The sequence below is a fragment of the Hesperophylax consimilis genome, chromosome 13 (assembly GCF_061612785.1).
Source record: "Hesperophylax consimilis isolate HC1 chromosome 13, BYU_Hcon_1.0, whole genome shotgun sequence".
NCBI classification, from domain to species: domain Eukaryota; kingdom Metazoa; phylum Arthropoda; class Insecta; order Trichoptera; family Limnephilidae; genus Hesperophylax; species Hesperophylax consimilis.
The window spans coordinates 23,176,345-23,201,176 of record NC_142848.1 but is presented as its reverse complement, the minus strand read 5'-3'; the positions used below and the strand labels follow the sequence as shown (position 1 = coordinate 23,201,176).

The 24,832-nt window shown below is 35.5% G+C and overlaps 3 protein-coding genes across 4 annotated transcripts in view; 1 reads left to right on the top strand and 2 right to left on the bottom strand.

Moving 5' to 3' along the window:
* Positions 1–525, bottom strand: part of LOC149418615 (delta(24)-sterol reductase-like) — a 3,306-nt gene extending 2,781 nt beyond the window's left edge. For both annotated transcript variants that reach the window (XM_089638592.1, XM_089638593.1), the window contains exon 1: positions 334–525. The gene's annotated coding sequence lies outside the window, so the exon portion shown is untranslated. The remainder of the gene's footprint in view (positions 1–333) is intronic.
* Positions 1–12,022, top strand: part of Cpsf73 (cleavage and polyadenylation specificity factor 73) — a 23,739-nt gene extending 11,717 nt beyond the window's left edge. The window contains exons 9-16 of the mRNA XM_089638876.1: positions 2,695–2,824; positions 3,218–3,393; positions 3,691–3,831; positions 5,626–5,734; positions 7,750–7,940; positions 10,302–10,427; positions 10,503–10,625; positions 11,411–12,022. Of these exons, the coding sequence (XP_089495002.1) occupies positions 2,695–2,824; positions 3,218–3,393; positions 3,691–3,831; positions 5,626–5,734; positions 7,750–7,940; positions 10,302–10,427; positions 10,503–10,625; positions 11,411–11,512 (1,098 nt within the window). The 3' untranslated portion in view covers positions 11,513–12,022. The remainder of the gene's footprint in view (positions 1–2,694; positions 2,825–3,217; positions 3,394–3,690; positions 3,832–5,625; positions 5,735–7,749; positions 7,941–10,301; positions 10,428–10,502; positions 10,626–11,410) is intronic.
* On the bottom strand, positions 11,890–24,832 carry yip2 (yippee interacting protein 2). The gene is made up of 8 exons (XM_089638877.1): positions 24,598–24,832; positions 22,983–23,149; positions 19,699–19,830; positions 19,312–19,576; positions 18,107–18,282; positions 13,939–14,139; positions 13,268–13,422; positions 11,890–12,227 (listed from the first exon to the last, which is right to left on the bottom strand). Exons 1-8 carry the CDS (start codon positions 24,614–24,616, stop codon positions 12,146–12,148), a joined length of 1,197 nt encoding a protein of 398 aa, XP_089495003.1. The 5' UTR covers positions 24,617–24,832; the 3' UTR covers positions 11,890–12,145.

The following is a 24,832-nucleotide window of genomic DNA, read 5'->3' as shown; positions in this document are numbered from 1 at the left end:
AAATTTTAAAATTTTACTTTATTGGGCTTTGATTACAATACAATGAAAAACATTATGCGTTTTTAGGAGTAATTGAATATTTTTTTTTCCAAATTAATTAAATGTCAGTATTTTTACTTTTGATTCTATACAGCTTAATAGTGGTTAGAAGTAGAGATAGTTTTATACAAAATTAAACAATTATGAACTAACATTCACTAACATACTGCCAAATAATACAATGTAAATGTAAAATAAGTTATATATTATTATAAAAAACGGATGGTTATTCAGAAAAAGTGTTTTAAACTTTGAGGCAATTTATTTGTATTTAAATTTGTGTGATTTTCTAACCTTAAATTAGTTTAACACATAAATCACAGTTGTGTCTCTCGACCCCAGACTAAAAATCACCCATTGTCATGGCAGGTGTGAAGCCAGATTAATTTTTAATCTTTGCTCCTGTCCAGTTCAAGTGGATAGATAAAACAATTTTACAGTACATACTTTTTTGAATGAATGATAAACAATTCAATTTAATACCAGTCACCAATCACCAATGTGACAGGTGAAGTATTGCCACCGAGAAAAAAAATGTAAGTTCTTTTTTTACTTTAAAAATATTTGGGCAAAAAGCCAAAACTAGGGGTTAGTTGTTACCAGTATAAAAATTACTGATCATAATGAAATATTTAACCCCCTGGCCTCTGGAATGTTGAACGTTGCATTTCTTTAAGTCGCCGTCAGAAGGTCGGAGAATTTGTGTGTATTTCCGTTTTGCAATCTCTATTATACTAAAATAAAGTCGCTATCCGCGTCTGTCTGTTTGTGCGCTTAGTTCTTTTAAACTATGTAACGGATTATGTAAAAGTTTTTCACTATCATTTAGAGAATTTCTTCCGGACGATTTATATATATAATATATGCATATTATAGATAGCAGAGAAAAGTCGAGCAACGCCGGGTAAACGTCAGTTAATTTTATTGTTATTTCTGAATATATTATTATTATTATGTTAGCAATAATGAAACGCTAATAGATGTTTATGATGAAATACTTTAATGTTGTCTCCACGGTATTACAATCAATAACTTTAAATGGTGTGTATTCGCTCAGCGTGGCTGTGCTTAAGTGTTGCTCGCTTGCAATCCTTCCTCCTGGCGGGGGGGAGTCGCTCCCGCCTAAAACCAGCAGCGCCTCTGCCGGCCGTACCGCAAACCACCCGCGAAGTGTAGATCCCTGATTGGCCGACAGCGATGAGAGTGGCGCCTCTGGCGGCCAATTAGTAAACTAAACTCTGTGGCGGCAGTATTTGAATGCGCTGCTAACAATATATATCCTAAAACTATAAACTGTTTTTGAAAGATGATGAAATACGGTTTCAAATTGTATTGTCAGTATTTATTTTATTATTCATATAATATATGAAATATTCATATTTTTAATGGAAACATAAAAAAGTTTTAAAAATGGCTTTCGTTTTTTCGTCTAAACACTGAACTAAAATTAAATTACATGCAATGAAAAAAAATTTACTAGACAAATATATTGTAAACATTACATCACTTTTTTATTGTTTTATATAAAAATTATTAATAAAAAATTCACAAAATTTTTCTCTAATTGCGATAGGAAACTTTGGTTTTGTAGAGGTGTAATTTTTTTGAGGTTTACTTCTAGATTTGAATATAAAGCGTGGTGTTTTATCTTTCTAACACCGTTTATATCGTATTTCTCACCATGACACCAACACGGGTTGTATCGCAGAATTTGAACAATTCATCAAACTTCAAGTTCTATTATTATATGATTATGGGCTAGTTTAGGCTAGTTGCTTCACAGAATTCAAATAATAATAAAACTTGAATAGAACTTTCACAGAAGTTGAAAATAAACTCAGGACGGGTTGTTTTGGAGAATTTGAACAATTCTTCAAATTTCAAAGTTAATTTTCCAGTTCTGTGAAAGATTTTTTCTAGTTCTGTTTTTATTTCAGTTCTGTCATGCAACTAGCCTACGATGACATAATAACAGAACTTGAATAAGACTTTCACAGTACCCAGAAATGAACGTTGAAATTTGATGAATTGTTCAAATTCTCCGAAACAACCGTCCTTAGACATTTGATTGATTGTTCAAATTCTGTGAAACAACCTGTCCTAAGGGAGACACAGTGATTTCTATGACACCTTATGAGTTGTTCCCAAAAGCGAACGAAATGACTCTTCGGATAATAGCGGTTTGTTTTCAAAACTGAACAAATTAGCCCAAGGGGTTAACAATATTAATCTTATTCTTGGATATAATTAAGATAGTTAAGAATTTAAAATAAAATTATTTATAACATTTTCAATTGCAATTTTGGTGATTTTCTCAACTACCATATTAGGCTCATGCCCGTATTATGGTAGTCATACATGATTTATGTAAGAACTACTATATTAGGGTCATGCCTGTATTATGGTTGTCATACATGATTTATGTAAGAACTACTATATTAGGCTCATGCCCGTATTATGTGCATGAGCCTAATAGTACAGTAGTAAAGTCGTACATGATTTATGTAAGAACTAAGAAAATAAAACTTTGTTAATTACTTTTTAAAAATTGCCCGTCTCCGTGGTGTAGTGGTTAAAAGTGCTAATTTTAGTTCCAGAGGTTATGTGGCGGTGGTTAAAATAAATATATATTTTGATTAATATTTTTTTTTTCAGGGCATTGATCATTTCGATGATATAGGACCATGTGTCATAATGGCATCTCCTGGTATGATGCAGTCTGGGCTCTCACGAGAACTATTTGAATTGTGGTGCACCGATCCAAAAAACGGAGTCATAATAGCAGGTAAATAAGCTTTAAATATTTTTTTTGCATTATAATTTGTTTTTAATCTATTCTTTCTACGTAAAGTACTCAAACACAAAAATCACTTCAAAATATTAAAATATCAATAATGCCATTAATTGGAAAACAATGCCACGCTGAGACGGTAATGCCATCAATGGAAAACAATGCCACGCCGAGACGATAATGCCAGCAATTGGAAAACAAACAAACAAATTCTCTCTAGAAAGGGATGCATTTTTATGAAATCAATGTTTTTTCAAATATACATATGGTACGAAAGGCTTACTCATTTATTGCACTACTCCGGAGTATCGAAAAAGCCGTTGAAATTTGAAGTGATTTTTTTTATTTTAAGAAAATACTAAAATATATACGTTTGCATGTTTTCAGGTTATTGTGTGGAGGGGACACTTGCCAAGACAATTCTCTCTGAGCCAGATGAAGTGACCACAATGTCTGGGCAGAAGTTGCCCCTCAAGATGTCTGTGGATTATATTTCCTTCTCGGCCCATACAGACTATCAACAGACCTCCGAATTCATCCGGATTTTGAAACCCCCGCATGTGGTAATTATGCTTGTTATTTATTTCTATGAATTTTACAACATAGTGTTGTGGCATTGAGGCTCACTGAGGATTTTGTATGTTAAGATTTTATTTTATTGAATTAAGCGAAAGCAGCGATACAAATTAATAACATGTTACATAACAGTCTTAATCAATTTATTTAATTACCCAGTTAGAGAGAAATATTGCTGTGTCGAATTGGGGAGCAAATCTGTTTACCAATAAAATATAACAATTTTTTAATAAATAAAAATAGAGTAGACAACCCAATATGTAAGAATGTGTTTTCCGTTTCAGGTTCTGGTTCACGGTGAGGCGAATGAGATGTCCCGTCTACGCGGTGCACTGCAGCGGGAGCACGGCACTGCGCTCACCCTCCACAGCCCTCGCAACACTCACGCCGTGCGCCTCAACTTCCGCGGCCACAAGACTGCCAAGGTAGGTGTACAGAGATTAAACATACAGATGGGCTTAAAAGAGTCGAAATGTGGAAATTTGGTACGGTGCAGATCACCCAACAGGGTGCTGTATTCAACATGGACAATGTGATCAAACAAATGCCCGCCCTATTCATTCATTGACGAGGTCCACAGGGCTCTCTGACCTGGATGTTCCCTTTTGACCGCCCACCATTTCCACTCGAGGGATTGTTTGAATATATATACAAACGAATGCCCACCCTATTCATTCATTGACGAGGTCCACAGGTCTCGCTGACCTGGATGTTCCCTTTTCACCGCCCACCATTTCCACTCCAGGGATTGTTTGAATATATATACAAACGAATGCCCACCCTATTCATTCATTGACGAGGTCCACAGGTCTCGCTGACCTTAATGTTCCCTTTTGACCGCCCACCATTTCCACTCGAGGGATTGTTTGAATATATACAAACGAATGCCCACCCTATTCATTCATTGACGAGGTCCACAGGTCTCGCTGACCTTAATGTTCCCTTTTGACCGCCCACCATTTCCACTCGAGGGATTGTTTGAATATATACAAACGAATGCCCACCCTATTCATTCATTGACGAGGTCCACAGGTCAGGCTGACCTGGATGTTCCCTTTTGACCGCCCACCATTTCCACTCGAGGGATTGTTTGAATATAATACAAACGAATGCCCACCCTATTCATTCATTGACGAGGTCCACAGGTCAGGCTGACCTGGATGTTCCCTTTTGACCGCCCACCATTTCCACTCGAGGGATTGTTTGAATATAATACAAACGAATGCCCACCCTATTCATTCATTGACGAGGTCCACAGGTCAGGCTGACCTGGATGTTCCCTTTTGACCGCCCACCATTTCCACTCGAGGGATTGTTTGAATATAATACAAACGAATGCCCACCCTATTCATTCATTGACGAGGTCCACAGGTCAGGCTGACCTGGATGTTCCCTTTTGACCGCCCACCATTTCCACTCGAGGGATTGTTTGAATATAATACAAACGAATGCCCACCCTATTCATTCATTGACGAGGTCCACAGGTCTCTCTGACCTGGATGTTCCCTTTTGACCGCCCACCATTTCCACTCGAGCGATTGTTTGAATGTATATACAATTATTAATTAACTTCAATTTATTTAATTAACATCATTCCTCAAAATATTAATATGGAAACATTTGGCCTCCTTGGTTGAGAGTAAGGCTCTCGACTAACAAGCGGGGGGAGGTCGCGGGTTCAAATCCCGGCGTGCGCAAATAAATTTTATTTTATTCATTTACAAAGTACTCATTTAAAATAATATGTAATATATTTGCGGCACATTCCAGAGTGGAAGATACTCTCAGTATCACCCTGGTGTAAGACCACCATTCAGAATTGAAACGTTGCTCGAAATGGCTTTGGCCGTGTTTGGTGACCAGATGTGAATAGCCAGCTATTTCCCCACTTTCCTCTTTCCCATCTCCTTCCCCTCCCATATTATTTTTAACTAATTAATACTATTCCTCAAAAATTAATATGGAAACAGCTTACTGCGGCTTAAAGTCAATGATTCCACCTAGATTTCGCCGACTATCCCGTATTTTTACGCTATATAAATATGGCATATCTATGGCAAACAAGCGATCGCTCAAAACTTTTTTGCAAACTTGCCAAAAATCACTGCAGTTGTTAAGAAAGAATTATTTGTGTTATCGACATGTATAACTGCATTTAACTAACTCTGATCAGCCGTCATGTATAACTATAATGTTATGTTAACATTTGATTATCACAGGTGATAGGAAGCTTAGCCATCGAGGGACCCAAACCCAAACAGCCCCTGTCTGGACTCATAGTGAAAAGGAACTTCAATTACCACTTGTTGGCACCAGAAGATCTAAACAGTAAGTTGTTTCTGTCATAACCACTCCAACCCAAATTTGGGTAGCACCGCTAATACCCTTGAGCGATAGCTACCCAAATTTGGGTAGCTGTAGGTATGTGATTTTTGTGAATTTATTTCGAATTATCCCCAGTCATTCACAAATGTTCCTCCCGGAATATTCCCGATAATGTTTTGTACTATGTAGTCTGTGTGTAGATGCCATTTTAAATGGTTTTATAAAAGTTGAACATTTGTTTACATGCTAAAAATTACATTTTTTTAATGTACTATAGACATTTCCAGTAGACCACATACAGAAATAGGTATACGTATACAATATTAACCCAATAAGTACAAGGGAGGACAATATTTCTTGTAACTAATACACAGAATTCATGCATTATAAGTTTTACCATTTAAAAAAATAAATTTACAATACCCAAAAATATAGGATAAATGGTAAAATACAGGTGGAGTTATTATCTTTTACCTGTAGAAAGCTGGAGCAGAAAATTCTCAGAATACACTCGATTGCTTGGTGAAAATATGCCTGAATTGAAATTGAATACCCTTAGCGAAAAACAATAAAAAAAAATGTTTTCAAACAAAAAATTACCTTTATATGTACTTCCTTTGAAAATTAAATTACTTTCAATTTTGTGATGCCGTTGAACGAAAATTAATTTTGAGATGCACTAATAAAATTTTTTCTAGACAGTCATAGAGGTAACATTCAAGAAATAAAAAGTTGTATCCACAGTGTTATTAGCGCAAGCGATTTTTATTTTGTCCTCTATACAATTTTCAAAAAGCATTAAGTTTAAAATCGTATCACATAAAAATTCCAATATGGCTTATACACGGTGTCCGGAAACTCGTAGTACAAGCGGGAAACTGGAGAATCTACACCACATGGGGAACCCAAAAAAACATAAAGTTTTTTGATTTGAGCATTTTCAAAAAAAAAAAAAAAAACCAAAAAAAATATTTTTCGGCTATTTTAGGGTTAAAGTTTTTTCTGGTGTTTAGGGTTGAATAACAGATGTTTTAACCCTGCAGAGCAGAAATATTTTATGATTACACCGGGTTAAATGAAGGGTGATTTCAAAATAATGCTTCAAATCCGAGTTTCTTCATTTGTTTTACTTTCAAACAGTTTTAATTAGTTGGGTACTTTGATCTTCAGTAATAATTTATAAGAATTTGATTGAAAAAAAAAAAAAAAAAAATCAACTTCAAACTTGATTTACTCGATAACGAAAGCTCAAATAAAAAAAAAATATACTACAAAATCGACTCCAAATGTGATGTAGATTCACCAGTTTCCCGCTTGTACTACGAGTTTCCGGACACCCTGTATATCGGCCCCTTAGAGTCAAAAAAACGTAACTCAATTTTTTATCGATTCTGAGTTACGGATGGTAAAATGAATTACTATTTTATATTTAAAAGATGGTTCAGAAGCACACAATACCATATAATTGAGAACTATGTTTTCTTGCTCTCCTGTAAAGTAGAGAAAAATGAGATACGATTTTTTGACCCTAAGGGGCCGATATGTGCGGTGTCCTGAGACCTATCGGCAATTTCAGTCTTAAAAAGAAAATGTCTCCAGAGCACGATTGGCGTTCAGCTCATAAAACCCCAGTTTCTATGTTTCTGTATTAGTATTCAGAAGTATGATTTCTAACCTAATCTATTTTATCTAGTTTTTTACATCACTTTTCATGACTGTGTTCAAAAGTGTGTTGAATTGCCATTTTTCTGAGGTGTCCGGTTACCAATTTTTGGAATGAGCGTTTCCGAATCCCAAACCAAACATCCAGAAAGAGCTGTCGCTCGAGTATATAATAATTATGAGTGCTAGAGTTAATGTCAGATGAGATGGACTGACGATTTGAAGAGAACTGCCAAGGATCGGCAATTATTGAAAAAAATTAGGGGATTCTAACGTATGCTGTAAATATAGACAACAGAAGGCTCATAAGAAGATGCTGGAATTAACATATCTAAATATTGTTTTTATAATTTCAGAATACACAGAGTTAAGTCAATCGGAAGTAACGCAAAGACAGTCTGTCCATTATGGTGGCTCCATACCTCTTCTGAAACATATTCTGACACAGCTAGCGGGGCCCATTGAACTTTTGGACGGAAGTGAAAACAAATGGAAGCTCTACAAATGTATAGATCTCACCATACTCAATAAAAACATTACGATTGAGGTAATTAATCTTCAGTTGTTATAATTTGTTACTTTACCTATCTGTTCAGACCATAGAATGATGAAGAGTACTAGAAGACTTAGTACTTTTTGGTTCTAGCCCATTTAGCACACGCTCAGTCTCTCTTACACTTGCCTGACATTGTTTATCGCAAACCCATTTAAATTTCGTAATCATGGTGAAACACAGTTTTGTGTTAGAAATTTAAGGCCCGAAACCCACATGACATTTCTTGTGTTCATCTTTATTCTATGGTTCAGACATATTAGGTTCTCTTCTGCTCTGCCGCCACTGAGATAAACCCGCCATTCACTCGGCGTGTGTGTACTTAGGCCACTGCGTTGATAGACACAAGTGGGACACTATGAGCACTTATCATTTTTATTTATGAAAACTTTTTCTAAAACTGAACACTTAAATTTTATGTCACATAATATAATAACAAAATTGGACTAACGCCATCCGTTGACAAAATTGTAAACTATAGCACTCGAAGGCGCAAGGAGGCTCACTTGATTATCGATGTTTTTTAATGAAATACAATTTTATTTTCGAGAAATTCTTGTAGATGTCAGCATCGTGATAGTTCTACGAATGTTCAAGCGAGCGGGAAATAAATTTATGTCGAAGGACCGCTGGAATATCGGCATTCAAAGTTTCCGTATCAACTGTTGATACAGCCGCGTATGAGTATGGACTTTTTGCCGTAACAACAGTTGATACGGCCGCGTGCAAAGAGTTAAACTTTTAATGACATCCCATTTCTTGTCCCATCAAATATCCAAAAGAAATAATAATATAAAAAATAAAATAAAAACAGTTCATTATATACCATTTTACATACAAATCATTTCAAAAGTTTGTCCTATAAGATAGCTGCCAGGCAATTTCCCCTCACTCTAGATTTTAAAATCGGACTAATGCTCTGTCCAGGGCTTTTTAGGTCCAAAACTCGAACTTAGTAAATCAAAAATATGTATATGTTATCCTGTGGATAGTGCTTTTGCCAGCTTATCAAGAGAATGGTATATCCCCGTAGTCTTAAGGCGATGCACTGAGAAAATTTTATCGCTTAGAAATACTATAGATGCTTTAATTAAATACTGTGAGTAGAACCAAATACCCTATAATATTAATAATACCTCCAACTTCTGACGTTTCGCATACATTCTGATGACAACCTGCTACACTAGCGCCTCCTAGCGGCATGAGTTGTGCCCCTTGGTTTTCTCTCATACATTTTAATGGATTTTATGTGAAATTATCTTTATTTTACGTTAATAAATTATAAAAGTTAAAAAACTTATATATCCTACATACGACCTTATTGCTTTTATGCATACATTAAAAAAATATTAAAGCGACTATTAACACCATCTTTGATGGTTTACAAAGGTAAAAAAATACTTGTGAGAAATTTTACAAAAAGATATCAATATATTCGATAATTCAAAACAAATACAAAATTCTGTTTATCCTCCTTCATATAATCCGGGCCTCTTCAAGACCCACATTAATAAATCCTTTCCTACAGCCCCTACCTTAATCCGCCTCACAAGGCTGCCCAAACGGATGGCAACATACCTTCCCTACCTTTACTTCTTGTGAAGTGTCACATAAAAAATGTGTTTTGAACATCAACATTGACGATGATTTATAACATTTACTTGAAAACAGAATGCTATTAACATTTTTTGGCATCTTGAAAATGACTTTTTGCTGTTTGTTCGTAAACTGAACAATGGAACCCACTTTTTTAAAACATTTTTATCAAAATACAAATTAGAAAGCAAAGCGCAAAACACCCACCAAATACTAAATAAATTCAATTTGCCGCCATTCAAAGGAATGTCGAAGTCAACATGCTATACTAGCTTCCTCTAGCGGCTAGATTTGTTGGTTATGTTACTATTTCACTGGAGTTAGACGTATTATTAATATTATAGGGTATTTGGTAGAACAGATATAAAAAAAAATCAGGCCTATAAAAATTGCTTTAAAGCGCAAAATCTCCTTCTCACGAACCCCATTTCTTTTATGGTTTTATTGTATAAAGAATTAGGTTTTTTAGGAAATAGTTGGAAAACATTTTAATATTTGTGCTTCACAAAATAAAATACAAAAAATAAAATACAAAAAATAAAATGTAAATCAATACAGATACGAGAATTTCAACCTTATCGCCATCTACATAAGGAATGTTATTATTAGTGGCCTGATTCCGAAAGTTACGCAACATGGTGCATCCCCTTAAGTAATTTTTTGTCTGATCTGTTAAAAATGGTCAAATAAGAGGTATTCATTCTATCAGTAGTATTTTAATGAAGTTGTATTTTTCATGAATTAATTTGATTTGTTCAGTGGGTTGCCCAGCCTGTGACAGACATGTATGCCGATGCGATAGTTGCGGGTGTCATGAACGCTTCACTCTTACCAACCCCTAAAACACTGCCTCAGCCACCCAAACTGGATCGGATGCATTTTAAGGTAAATATCATCAAACAAAAGCAAACAATCCAGCAGAATGAAGCTGAGCTATTTCTAAATCACTTGTTATTTCAGGAATGTGTAATTGAGATGCTGCAGGAAATGTTTGGAGAGGACGCTGTGCCTAAAATGTTCAAAGGAGAGAAGCTCACCGTTACCGTGGACGGGAAAAAGGCCAACATTGATCTACTGACTCTCGTAAGTTTCATTTTCAGTGATATGCCTCTTTATAATTTAATACTTTCAGAATTATCCAGCTCCAAAGCTTGCAGTATCTTTCACATGAACTGAAAAAGACAAAATTCAGAGCTAAACTCGCCTCTTTAGAAAGTCATCTGCATAAATATACATACTTGCAAATCACTGAACATAATAATACAATCCCTAGAAGTAAGATCTACTACTACTAGAAAACTGATGTCGCCAATTTACAAGACCTCTCAACTCGTAGGCCAATGAAGTTTATCTGCTCAAGAAATTTGATGTTTAAAAATGTTTGATCAATGTCACCAGAAGTTAAGGTTTGGGCACAGTTTATCTTTTCAGTGATTGTAAGAGCCCAAACATTTGAACACGGTAGACATTTGTCACATGAGAACGACTCATTCTTGAGTTCAACAGCTCTGCTGTGTTTCCCCTTACATGGGTCTCTTTAATACCCATGTTCACACCTTCGTCTCCATCAAAGATATTAGAAGAACGAGATGTGCTATGAGCAGTTCGTACTGAGTGGATTTGTTTTGCCGAGTGTCGCCGGTTTTGTTCACCAATACTACTGCTCACCTTCGCTTACGCTAAGGTATCCGCACTAATACATAGAACAGATTTCTGTGCGTACACGTCCCGATACCGTTTAAAGTACCCTAATTAGGTAGTACTCCGGCTACGGTCCGGCGGCCAACATAGCATATCTCGTTCTTCTAATATCTTTGGTCTCCATAGATGATATTCCACATTTCTAATGATGTCTTCATTTTTTGCAGGAGGTTATATGTGAAGAAGATGAAACATTCCAACACATAGTTCAGACCGGTATTAGCAAATTGCACCAATCCTTGATGCCCCTGAGAATATCTAGTGTGTAGACTTGATCTCAAACAAACCCTTAATCATATGTTTTTATTTAAATAAATAATATAAATTCAAAGCTTTCTTTGTCTTTTTACACTATGTTTAGTATATGTGTACGTGCTACCTCACACACAATCAATGTCATACACATTCATAGCTACTTATAAATAAATAAACATTGTAGGGTTAAGGTCAATAAAATGATAACCATGTTTTATTAAAAATAAAGTGATTTTTATTTCAGTTCAATGACAGGTTTAGTAGGAAAGTTGCAATATTGGATGCAATACAATAATAATAGAAAATAGTGTAAAAATACATGATTGTTATCAAAATAGGTAAAACTAAATTCCTTTAGAATTGTCTTACAAATTTACAAAAATTGTATGTACAACTTTTTTCTATAAAAGAGTACTACCAAAAATACACTTACACTAAAAGTGAATTATTTTATGTCTTGTAGAGGTAGTTTTAATTTGAAAAATAAACCATCACAATATAAAATAAGTTTTCAAAAATATGATGAATATAAATGATTTTTATAAAAAATGTACACTTTAATCATTACATACTTATTTTTCTTACGGTGGTTATAATGAGTATGAAATAGTTGATGATGTGGGAGTGTAGTTTTTGTTGTTGCTTAATTAAGGGAGTTCAATGAGGAGGGCAATTCCCTGTCCTCCTCCAATGCACGCTGCGCCAATTCCTCTCTTAAGTCCGCGACGCCTAAAAATAGACAGATTCATATTTTAAAAATAAGATAAAGGAAAGATGCTCTAATCAAAGATGATACAATAAATTTAAAGACATAAACAAACAAGGTGCTAAGTGCAAATCTCTGAACCCGCGCTCTGTGTTACTAGGTGAATTGCCTAAAAAGCGGATATTTGAATGTAGTACATGCTTTATGGATGTCTAGTATCCGAAACGAGCGCTCAGAAGCATCTCCTATGCACTAAGACATTTTGTTTTCATGACAAACAGATATCGTCAGTTAAGAGCGACAAGTGGCCAACAATTTTTGCCAAATTAAGTTTTATAAGATACAATGTTCTTTATCATAGAAAAAAATGGATTAATGAAATTGTAAAGAACACTTGACTATTAAAAACTTAAAAAAAAAATGTTAGTTATCCACTTGTCGCACGATACAGACGATACTGCCTAATTTGAAACTCACAATGAGACATAAGAAGTTTTATCAAATTCCTTGAAAAACCTTATGATAGAGTTTCAGTGTATTTGGTGGTAAAAAATAACAATCGCATTTCTAACTAACACTGGCAATTTATTCTTTATTGAAATATCTACATTACTTTACTTTCAAAACCAAACCTAGAAAAAAATATATAGTATGATAGAGGGTTCCTTTAATATTAAAATTTTCACCAGTTCAGCACTGTCATGACATTAGCAGTAAATTGTAATTAAACTAAAAACATGACAATAACTTAACCCTTCATTAACCATTAGAGCTCCAATGGAATCCAACTCAAGATAAACAGGTCTCGGAATTAACGAATGGCAAAACAAGTTATTAATTATGTCGGATGTGCAAATTTGTAGTTTTGCAGTAGAGCGGTTCAAAGTTTCGTTTCTACATTTTTACTGTTTTTGCGATCAAGAAATATAGTGTTATCATCGAAAACAGTAAAATGCAGAAATGAAACTTCAAACAGTTGTAATGTTCAACATTGTTCTTCGGGACCGTCGAAATTATTATTAGATGCTGCCCTTAAGAATCTGAAATACAATGTGGTACATACTTGAGTTCATGTACAAGGTGGGCAGTGATCCTGGCTCCAGAAGCAGCAAGCGGGTGTCCCAAGGCGATGGCACCTCCGTTCACATTCAGCTTCTCCATGTCCAGCTTCAGGGCCTGGGCGCAGGCCAGAGTCTGGACTCCGAAGGCCTCATTGATCTGAGGAAGATCGCAAATCATATTATTATGCCGTTGTAATAAGATGTATTGTCACAATAACAATAATTTATTCCAATTTTGTTTTTTACGATCTTCACAGGTTTTAAGTTGAAGAAGATATCTAAATAATAAATAATGTAAACTGGGACATGTGGCAAGTATGATAGATGAAGATAGTCGGTCACCAGTCTACCTTCATGGCCAAGGTTGCAAAAACATAATTCAAATACAATAATTTGTGATACGCTCCGGGGTAGTAAATACTCTCAGTAATGCCCTGGTAAAAGACTACCATTCAGGATTGAAATGGTATTTTCTATGTTTGGTTAACAGCCAGGTAATTCCAAACCTTCCTATTCCTCATCTCTCTTCCCCACTTTTTTCAGCTTCACATGCATGGGGATGCCGTAATTGGCATTGACTATTGAATTAATATATATTTTTTAAAAGATCTGTATAATAAGCCTACAGGATGTAGGTGGCTGGACAGTGGAGGCTTAAAAGTCTCATACATACCTCAATAAGGTCGATATCGTTCAAGGTCAGCTTAGTGACCTTCAGCACATCGAGGATGGCATTGACGGGGCCGATGCCCATGATCTTGGGGTCGACTCCGACGGAGGCCCAGCCCGCCAAGCGCGCCAGGGGGGTCAGGGACTGCGCCTTCAGGGCCTCCTCGCTGGCCAGCACGATAGCACCGGCTCCGTCGCAGATACCCTGGAGATTTCAAATAACTTATCAATATCCTCTTCGGGCCCCGGGTATCATATGTGATACTCACTGTTTTTAGCTCACAAAATATTTCCAAGTAATTATTTCCAATGGAGATCCAAAGTATCTGATAATGAAGATTCCTACCTTACCGGCTAGGAGCATTTGGACTGATTTGAAGTTAGTTTGAGTGAACTATTGTCTTTGAAACATCGTGATTTGTAGCTGTCAAAATGTCTCGGAGAGAAAATGCAGGTAAGGTGTTATTTTATTATTTTAATCATCCAATTGTTATTAAAATTGTTGTTTGTTCAATTCACTATCGTTTAATAAATAAAAAATATAGCTATCGGCGTTTTTGTTAGATTTAGGGACATTTTAAACTGAAGTATCATAGGTGATACCGCGGGCCTCTATGACATATTTTATTTTCATTTTAGGGTTGGTTGAGGATGAAATCGAAGCGGAGTTGCTACTTCCTATGGATCCAAATGATTCCGATTTGGAATTTGATTATGGTTGGCTGGGTGATGAGGATAGTGAGGAGCAATTCGAAATTCGGAGACCTCTTAGCCCTTTACAAGTAGAAGATGAAGAAGATTGGAACGACGCTGATGATGTGCCACTAGTAGATCTCCAAAATGTGAATCGGCATGATCCAGTTAATAAGTGGAAACATAAACCTAATTTTGTCGCTACAAATTTACATTTCATAAATGGATGGCACCCAATAGATGTTGAAATACAAAGCTATGAATCAAGAGAACCCATTGAATACTTTTCTAAGTACATTGATAACAATTTTTTTGATGAAATTTCATTACACACTAATAGGAAATTTGTAAGGAGCACAGGCAAGACTTTGGACACGACAGGTACTGAAATAAAAGGCTTTATTGGAATCAGTATGATTATCAGCCTTTTGGGTCTTCCTCGCATCCGCCAGAATTGGGCACAAAAAACTAGAATCCCTATAGTTGCTGACAACATTTCACGCAAAAGATTTTTTAATATACGCTCAAACTTAAAACTTGTCGATGATAATTGTGTGTCAGAATCAGAAAAACAACTTGACAGCTTTTGGAAGGTCAGACCAATTGTACTACGGGTTCAAAAAGGTTGCCTACAAAATGAAAGAACAGAAAATATTTCTATTGATGAACAAATGATACCCTTTCAAGGTAAATGCAAGAACAGGCAAGTCATTCGCGGTAAACCTAATCCAGTAGGAATCAAAAATTTTGTTATGACTACTTCGCAGGGTATACCTTTGGATTTTTACTTGTACGAAGGTAAAGGAACATCGGTGGAGTCCGCTTTATTCCCAATGCCTGAAAAAATTCATGTTGGAGCCCGATTTGTATTAAAGTTGGCAGATACACTTCCTACTGGCTGCACTGTGTATACTGATAGGTATTTCACATCTATTCCACTACTAGAAAATTTGCACAGCAGAGGCATTCTTGGAAGTGGTACGTTAATGCTGAACCGGATACCAAAAGGAATATCCATTAAATCAGACTCTCAAATGAAACGAGCTGGTCGAGGTTCCCATGAATGTGTGGTAAGAGGAGACAATACGATATGTATTGTCAAATGGCTAGATAGTCGATCAATACACTTTTCTTCCACATCATCGTCAGTTGAACCTCTCAATCAATGTCGACGATGGTCCAAGCAAGAAAACAGGTACATCAGAGTATCTCAACCTGCCGTGGTCCAATCCTATAACAAATATATGGGAGGAGTAGACTTGTTGGACAGAGTCATTTCAAAGTATTCCATGCGAAACCGAACTAATAAGTGGACTGTGCGAATAATTTACCATTTTTTTGACTTTGCTGTAGCAGCATCTTGGCTAAAATACAGATTGGAAGCCCAAAAACATCTTCCCAAGAACAAGATATTGGACTACTATGACTTTAAATGGGATATAGCAAATGTTTTACTAGCCGGATTAGAATCGACAGATTTGGTAGATGATGAAAATGGTGATAGTATTGAGATTTGTGAGAGACCTCGAAAACGCCGATCTGTGCAGCCTTTACCACACAAAGAATTGAGGACAAAAAAGGCTTTACATTTGCCAGTTATGATGAATGATCAGCAGAAGAATCGTTCCAAATGTCGTTTGCCTGGGTGTAAACAATTAACTTTTGTAATTTGTGAAAACTGTCAGGTTTATTTGTGTTTTTCAATGGATCGCAACTGTTTCAAAACTTTTCATTCAACCAGCTGAACTGATGTATTATTTTTTATTCAATTTTTTTTTCTTTTCTTTCAATTACACTTTATGTTTTAGCTGGTAGGTTACAGTGCCTGAAACCACAATTTTTGTAAAAAAAAATCATAAAAACAAACATAAACATTACTATTTTATTTCTATTACACTTGATTAATCTGCTTTTCGAATTATTAGCATAAAAAAGCAAAATTGAAAAAAAAACACAATATTTGTTGAGCTAGAGTCCCCAAGTATCATATATGATACCATCCCTTACTCCCAAACCGGCCATTAAAAAAAAAAAAAAAAAAAAATGTGGTCCAAATATGATGGTAGAGAATACGAAAATAGTAGAAAAAAGTTTAAAAGTCTAAAAAAATGGTCTTGGGCCCGAAGAGGATAAGTTTCAGACAGCCTCGAGGCCTTAACGGCCTCCGAGGTCGTAAGGTAAGGTACGAGGAAGACATCTAGTATCTCTAAGTAAATAATATATCTCAGTATCGCCCTGGCTAACACCACCATTCTGAATTGAAACATTGCTTGAAGTGGCTTTAGCGTTCAGCCAGATACTTCCCCACCTTCGTCTGCCCCATCTCCTTCCCCTCCCCACTACCTTCAGCCTCATGCCATAGTCTCACTTGCTGGGAGCAGTTGAATCTCTTGTGCGGTATTCACATGCTGAAAATATTTGTATTTTGGATTTATACTACAGGCCGAGTTAAATATGACAATTATGGACATATGTTCGTTACCAAGGTTGTCGAGAGTATTGGGGAATGAACATTATGCGTCACTTAGTGCATAATGTTCATTCATGGAATGTAGTATTTGATCTAGATAGTTCGTTCAACGTTAAACCTATAACGATATTATTCTTTTGTTATACTAGTATTTTATTAATAACCTAAGAACAAAATCCAAGATTATGAATGTTAATTTTGATATTTATTTCAATACTTGGCAGATTAACATTTAGGTTATTTTATCAGCAATTTAAATTATATATAGACCAATCGCAAATCCAGATTAGATTAAAAATAATATTATGTATTCTAAACACAGTATTTATACATAAATCGGATATAATATATAATCTCTATTTTAATAGCTGGTACTTTGAACTTATTGAATAGATTAATATAGTGTCCTCTGTGTGCAAAGTCCAATTAATTTATTACAAATAATAAAATACGTATCTTCTCCAAGCATAAACTTTCTGATAAAAGTGTATTTATCTGAACTGACTCATAAATCAACTTCCATAGATCGATAACTCGACCCTCTTTCCATAGGATTGGTTTGGTCAAGATTTTAACCTTAGATCATAAATAAACCGCTCACTGATTGTACTATACACCAATGAAAAACTCTGAAAGTTAATTCCATAGACTTTTAGAGTGTTTCATTGGTGGATATGGTTAGGAAATCATATGACGTCACAATATTTCGGTTCCAATTTTCGATCGGAGTTATACCCCCCTCAACTGACTGCTAGACAAATCTGTCAATAGAAAAATTTAAACCATAGAAATACACATTTCAAATAAAGAATTATTAACTAATAAAATAATTTTAGTACCTACTTTATCGCTTGTCTGATATGATTTATACTCATCGTCTCCAATTTTTATAATTAAAAGTTCATCAAACTTGAATATTTTTACGCATTATGTAGGAATAAAATTTCAAATCCTGCATGCACTGACAACCGAAATCAGTATGTTTAATATAATATTTTCGTTAACTCACGGATGCAGATCCAGCTGTGACAACTCCGTCCTTCTTGAAGACGGTAGCCAGCTTGGCCAGACCCTCGATGGTGGTCTCCGGGCGCGGGTGCTCGTCCTGCTTGATCTCCACGTCCTTCTTCTTGATGCTCACCGTCACGGGGGCACACTCCTCGTTGAAGTAGCCAGCGTCATGAGCTGAACAACAACAGTTACATCCATTGCTAAACAACTTATTTTATATTTCAACACACAGAAATCGGGGATAGAAATAAATAAGGTTTAAATAACAATATTGTCTATGTAAGTTCAGTACCAGTAAAAATATGTTTTGTTGGCGATTTCAGTTGAACAGCACAAGCCGCATTGATTGGTGCTTTCAAATTTTGAAATTGACCAATAGTCTGCCTGTATTCTGTTAAAGTTAATATCGCAAATAAACCATCCCCGATACATATGACAGCGATTCCTTAGATCAGCAAAAGGGAACCAGCGGGCCTTTTGGTGTGGCCCGCGAGCATGTTTGGTGCGGCCTGCTGACCACAAAAAAGAGCATAAAAAAATTACTTTCAAAATGCAAAAATGGTCTTCTTTCACGGTGTTTCAGACACATTTTTAAGACATTATTACAAAACCCAGAGAAAGTTATAACATAGCTGACACGTAATTAAAATATCTCCCGAGTAAAAATAAATGCCGATTGAAGTACTTGTTCATATTGAATTATTGTAATAATTATGGGTTGGGAATAAGCCGACGTAGCTCAGTGGTCCAGAGCACCTGACCGGACATGAGAAGGTGCGGGTTCAATTCCCGTCAGCGGCATTTATTTTTACTTGGGAGATATTTTCAATTTGTATGGATATTTCAGGCGAGTAATTAATGCTTATAATAATTTTAAAAAATGTTGCATAAAATATTTATGGTTTATAATTAAGTAGGTAGAGGAAATTTTGGTTTTGATTTATGTATTAAATAAGAAAACATTAGAAACATAGTTTTTTGGACGTGCGGTCGGTCTACTGTTCACAGAACTATTAGTATTATCATACATAAGAAGGGGATTTAGAATAATCGCAACGATGGAAGATAGCCGAACACAAAAGAAGGTTCTTTATATGTAATAACTCGCTAATTAAACTTAGGAGGCTGGCTGTAGTGGAGGCCAACACGAAGTATGGAACAAGAAGGAAATGACACAATTGCGAATAAATGAAAATAGCTCACCAGCCTTCCACCTTTTCTGTGACCTGAGTGCGAAATTGTCAACTTCTTGACGGGGGATCTTGTATTGCTCGGCGAGGTTCTCAGCAGTCAGGGCCATGGGCAGCTTGCAGTAGCTGTCTGTGAGCCCGACCCAGAGGGTGTCTTCAAAGGCGATGGGAGCCCCCAACATGGTGCCGAAGCGGACGTTGCGGACGGCATATGGTGCCTGGGACATGTTGTCGCAGCCTCCAGTCAGGGCGATTTGGGCGGATCCGGTGAGGATATCCTATAAACAGAAGACAAAGTAATTTGTAGTATTGTATCAGGATTACCACATTAGCAAAGATTAGATGAGTATAACATGGCTTCAATTGCCTAAACATATAAGTGTGCTAATGTTTTAGGTACCTGAGCTCCGCTGACAACAGCCTGGAAGCCAGAGCCGCACAGCCTGTTGATGCCGAGAGCCGGTTTCTCGATGGGGATGCCACACCGCAGGGACACGTGGCGGGGCAGGAATGCGCCATCGGGAGCTGAGCTCTGAAAAGAAGAGTTCACAAAGTAAAAACATTTATCCATCTCTGTGAAATAAATCACTTTTATTTATTTCTTTTTTCTATAAACAAATTGCCCGTTAACAATATAACATCACACAAATGGAAACAAACAGAGATGACTGCGAAAGGAGAGCACATGGTGAGAGACCGGTTTGGGGAGACCCTTTGACCTTTCCAACTGGTCTCTCTTGATCCATCGCCTTACGCCGCAACTGTAGGGATATATCATTCGTCCGTCACTCCTGGACAAACTGATGCCTAGATTCCTACCCACCCCTCATACCTTTTACCTTCCCAGAACTTCCTCTCCTTCCTTTCCTTAAAAAGACCCCACACAGCATCCCCCAAAGATAACATAGGCCCTGAGATAAATTATTTTCCTCTTCCAAACACAAGCTAACGCTTCTATGGAAGGGAAGTATGCAAATCTCTTAATATGTAAAAACCCAATGTAAATATGTTTCCATATGTAATTACATTAATAAGTGAGTGATTGAGTGATTTCGGTTTCAGTCTGTATTTGGAGTCAGCATATTTTCCATTTCTCATCTCCCTGTATTATGTATACAGCTTTTTATTTGAGATTTAAATGTTAATAATCAATTTTATTGGCCTATCTGACGCTAGGAGTAAGACTGACATAACTAATTTATATATTATATCAATAAATTTGTTGTTATATACATTGACACAACTGATTCACCACACTCACCGTCACAAAAGATAATGTAGTTTTATTACAGCTTAGCAGGAAAATGAATATATTATAATATGCTGTTGGGTTTTTGCATTACAAATAATTATGTAGGTTTATAATTTTAAAATACAGTACCTCGTGGTACAAAGTAAAATAGAAAGAAAACAATACAGTAAAAGCAAATAACGCTTGGTCAATAAATTAGAGATAATGATAAATGTACATAAAGATTAGGTAAGCATAAAGGTGAGTTCAAAAGTCTAAAGTAGCAATTGAATGTAGTTATGCAAAAAGTCCACATTTTTGGCATAAATAAGATATTGTTGTCATCCGACGAAGTAAGGTCAATTCTACGTTCTACTAAAGCAAAAATTCATGGTAATTGCATTCTGAAATATTTGTTGATCTTGAAAAAACCTTTTAAAATGTGCAGAAAGAAAACACTTTTAATGTGGCTATTTCTCAAAACATATCTAGCATAAAACAGTCAAAGTTAACTGGTCGATTTCAGAAAAATACTTGACATTTACCTAATCGGCAGAAAACGTTCATGGCTCTTGTAATTATATACACATTAGTGTTTTTGGGAGCCCTGGCTGTTTTCTGCAGAATGCATGTTTCGGTAGAATGTATATATGGTAATGTCAGACAGTTGATTGCAGAGCTTACGTTCACTAATGTGTAACTTTTTGAAGTGAAAAATGTTCTAGGTGTCGTATAGATTTGATTATTCAATCTTTAGACAAAAGTGATTTTATCCCAGTTTGAGTTTTTTGTGTCTGGCTGCATTCTGCTCAACTACGTTCAATTAACCGGGGAATTCTGTTTTGAATTACGCAGCATATAATGGGCGCGAACTCTTTCACTAGGACATGTCAGTACGTCACGCCCGGAGGACGTAATTTCATATTCTTATTTTTTTTATTTATGCATTATAAAAATGGAAACATCGAATTAAAAAAATAGAAATTTTACAAACAATTATAAAGATTCCAAAAAATATAAAAAACGTAATAATTACAGAATAATAAACAAAAGCACACAAATAAAATAGAAACATTGAGTTAAAAAAATAAAATATGTAAATATTCAAAACTCAATTTCCGTGTGATATGCTCGGAAATATACGTCTCATAAGTCCTATCCGTACACAATACTGTTTACGTTTGACGTATTTATACGTCCCGCCCGGTTAACAGGTTAATGGTATATATTTATAGGATAATATTATGATACGCATGTATATTATTACATAACAAACATTGAATAATCGTACAAAATTAACGGATAATCCCTAGAAGTGTGATCTACATCAATATGAAAGAAAAATAATTCTGATAAAAACATTTTGAACTTCTAGATAGGCCAATGAAATATGTATGTAGATTATGCACTCAAGAAATTAGTTCGATATTTGAAAATGTAGATCAATTTCACCAGAAGTTAAAATTGACTTTACTTCGAGCACGTGGACACACCAACAACAGACTTCTTACCGGTTTATCTCTTCAGTGACCATATTTATATAGCTAATATATTATTATTATTGGTAGAGAAATTGTTTACATAATAATGAATACAATCATAGACATTCAAAATGATAGACTTGCCCTAACATGAAATCTGGGTATCATTTTAACGAGATAGAGGCAAACCATGTGACAATAGTTTTGGTAGCCGGAGAGTTTGGGAATGCTTTGAATAAATTATGACAATCAGACCCTGCGCAGAAAAGTAAATTTTGCTAAAGTAAGGCAAAGGTTTGCAGCATAGTACAGTGAGGGACTTTTCTTCACACAATCTGAATGAACTAAATGATTCGCTTGGCGTAGCGAGGCTAAAAATGAGTGAGGTGGGTAAATTATAACATGTTTGTAAAATTGTCTTACGAAGAGAGAACGTTTGTTTACCCGATTTGGGATTTGTTGTTAAGTTTTTTACGCAGACAGCAATTTGGGCACCATTGTAAAAAGAACAAGTAATTTATAAGCAGTTTTTATTTTCGAGGACTGAATAGTGATATTACAATACTAGTTGCGTGTATGCTGTCAGATTAATTTATTGAAAAATCACAGAAAGGGAGACGATCACGCCACCTCAAGGATTACTCACTATTATAGGATTTTAAATGCTTTATACAATCAGATTTCTACTTTATAGTTAAGAGGATAAAGTGATAAACTTCTTGATCGCCTACACTAAATTTTTTCCACACGCCATCTGATTCGATTTTCGTAATAACTAACTGGTTTTTTGGAAAATGATGTTTTTGTAAATTGTTCCATCTTACCAGATAATGTGTTTATATATTTATAAAAATAGTATATAATCTACCATAAGTAGTTTCCCCAGAATAGGTAGTTTTATTCAGAGAAATGATTTAAAAAATATATTCTTAACGATATTTCAGCATACAAGAGGTCAAACAAAATAATTACCACAAGGACATTTCCGATGACCACGGTGTCGACCTTATCGGGACTGACGTTGGCTTGCTTCAGGGCTGCCGTGGCGGCCACGGTCTGCAGGTCCGCTGCCGACTTCCCCTTGAACACTCCTCCATATGTCCCAAATGGGGTGCGCTTGGCCCCCACAATGAAGATTCCTGAAAAAGCACGGAAATTTATATGACAAGATGAATCCAAGTGAAAGAAGCAAGGGATTGTGAAGATTCTCCTCTATTCTACCAGTGTTTCAAAGGAAGGTGCTTTGAAGAACCAATGTCAATGATCAGCATCTACCTCTAGTTTGGAGCTCCTAGATAACCAAAAAGAAAGCTCTTGACTTGGTAAAAACGGTTTGTCTGTATGATAGATTCCTCGATCTAAACAGACGAACTGAAGTCTTGGGAAAATACACTGAGTGAAAATACTGTGCTTTTTTCACGGGTATTGAAATGGGAGATGCTCCTAGAATTAACGTTACTGAGACACGCGTACCCAACATTTGAATAAGAAAACCAGAGCTTCCAGAGTGGAGTTGAAATAAAAATAAACAAAAATATCTGCGACAATCCCATCAGCAAAAGAGTTATTTATATTACAATTCCATAAGGTCCGATAATAATAAATGGGGTAAATATTTACCTAACCACCGCACTTTTAATAGGCACAGATTATGGAATGGAATCACACTTTGTGTCCACTTAATTACTACAAGAAAACTATTTAAGACAGGAGATATAGTAAATAATGCATTAAATTTCCATTTTTATTCAAAGTTTAAAATTTTGCTTATAAAATGATCTCAAGCCGCCATTTTGGATTCTATTAAAATGGATTAACGCTTGCAAAAGTTTTGTTCAATCTAAAATAAAATTATTTAAATAACCCAAATTAAGAACCTAATAACTTATTTAGTGCCTGTGAATATTTGTTTCTTGTAGTAATTATGTTGAAACGAAGAGTAATTTCCATAATCTGTGCCTAAAAGTGCGGCAGTTAGGTAAATATTTACCACAAATGTTAAACTTTAGATAGTGCCGTTTAGTGATTAAGTCATCGAACTGCCGGCCTCTGTGTTTCCTCCCTCCTACAACATGGGACTCTTCAAGACCCATGCTCACTCCTTCCTCTCCACAAAAAGACCCTCCACACAGCATACCCAAAGATGACATAGGCCCTGAGGGAAATTATTTTCTTCAGGGCCTCCTGTGTGGAGTTAATATTAAAAAAAAAAATCTCAAGGGCGCTTTACATTCAGATTTCAGTTGTTTTTTTTTTCAGTTGATATTTCACATAACATTTTTTTAAGTATTTTCGTTTTAAAATATTATCAATTAATTTAATGTGTAAATAAAACTACATCAACATATAAAATTACATAAATCATATTAAACCTAGCAATAGAGATAAAACTGGATAATAATTAGAGAGTACCAAAATAAATTGAAAGTGGACTTTGGAATGACGTTGGACTTTGTATAATTGTGTAGCGGAATTGATCTCATAACTTAATAGAACGTTGTTTTAATCTTTAAATAACATTACAATAATTTGACATTATTAGATTATTGATATAATATAAACCAAATACAATTGAAAACTTTAATACCTTTCACAGCAGCCGACATGGTGCACTGTTTATTTTATTTGATTCCTTAAAATAAATTAAAGTGAATGGTTACCAATGAACCAAACGTGCAGAAAGCGCGATGAAAACCAAATGACAGAATATAATGGATTCTAGTTTAACCCACAGCACAACATTACAAAAACAATTAGCAAAAGATAACGAGCAATGCACTGATAATAAAAAAGTGACGTATGCACGGAACACGAGAGAAATA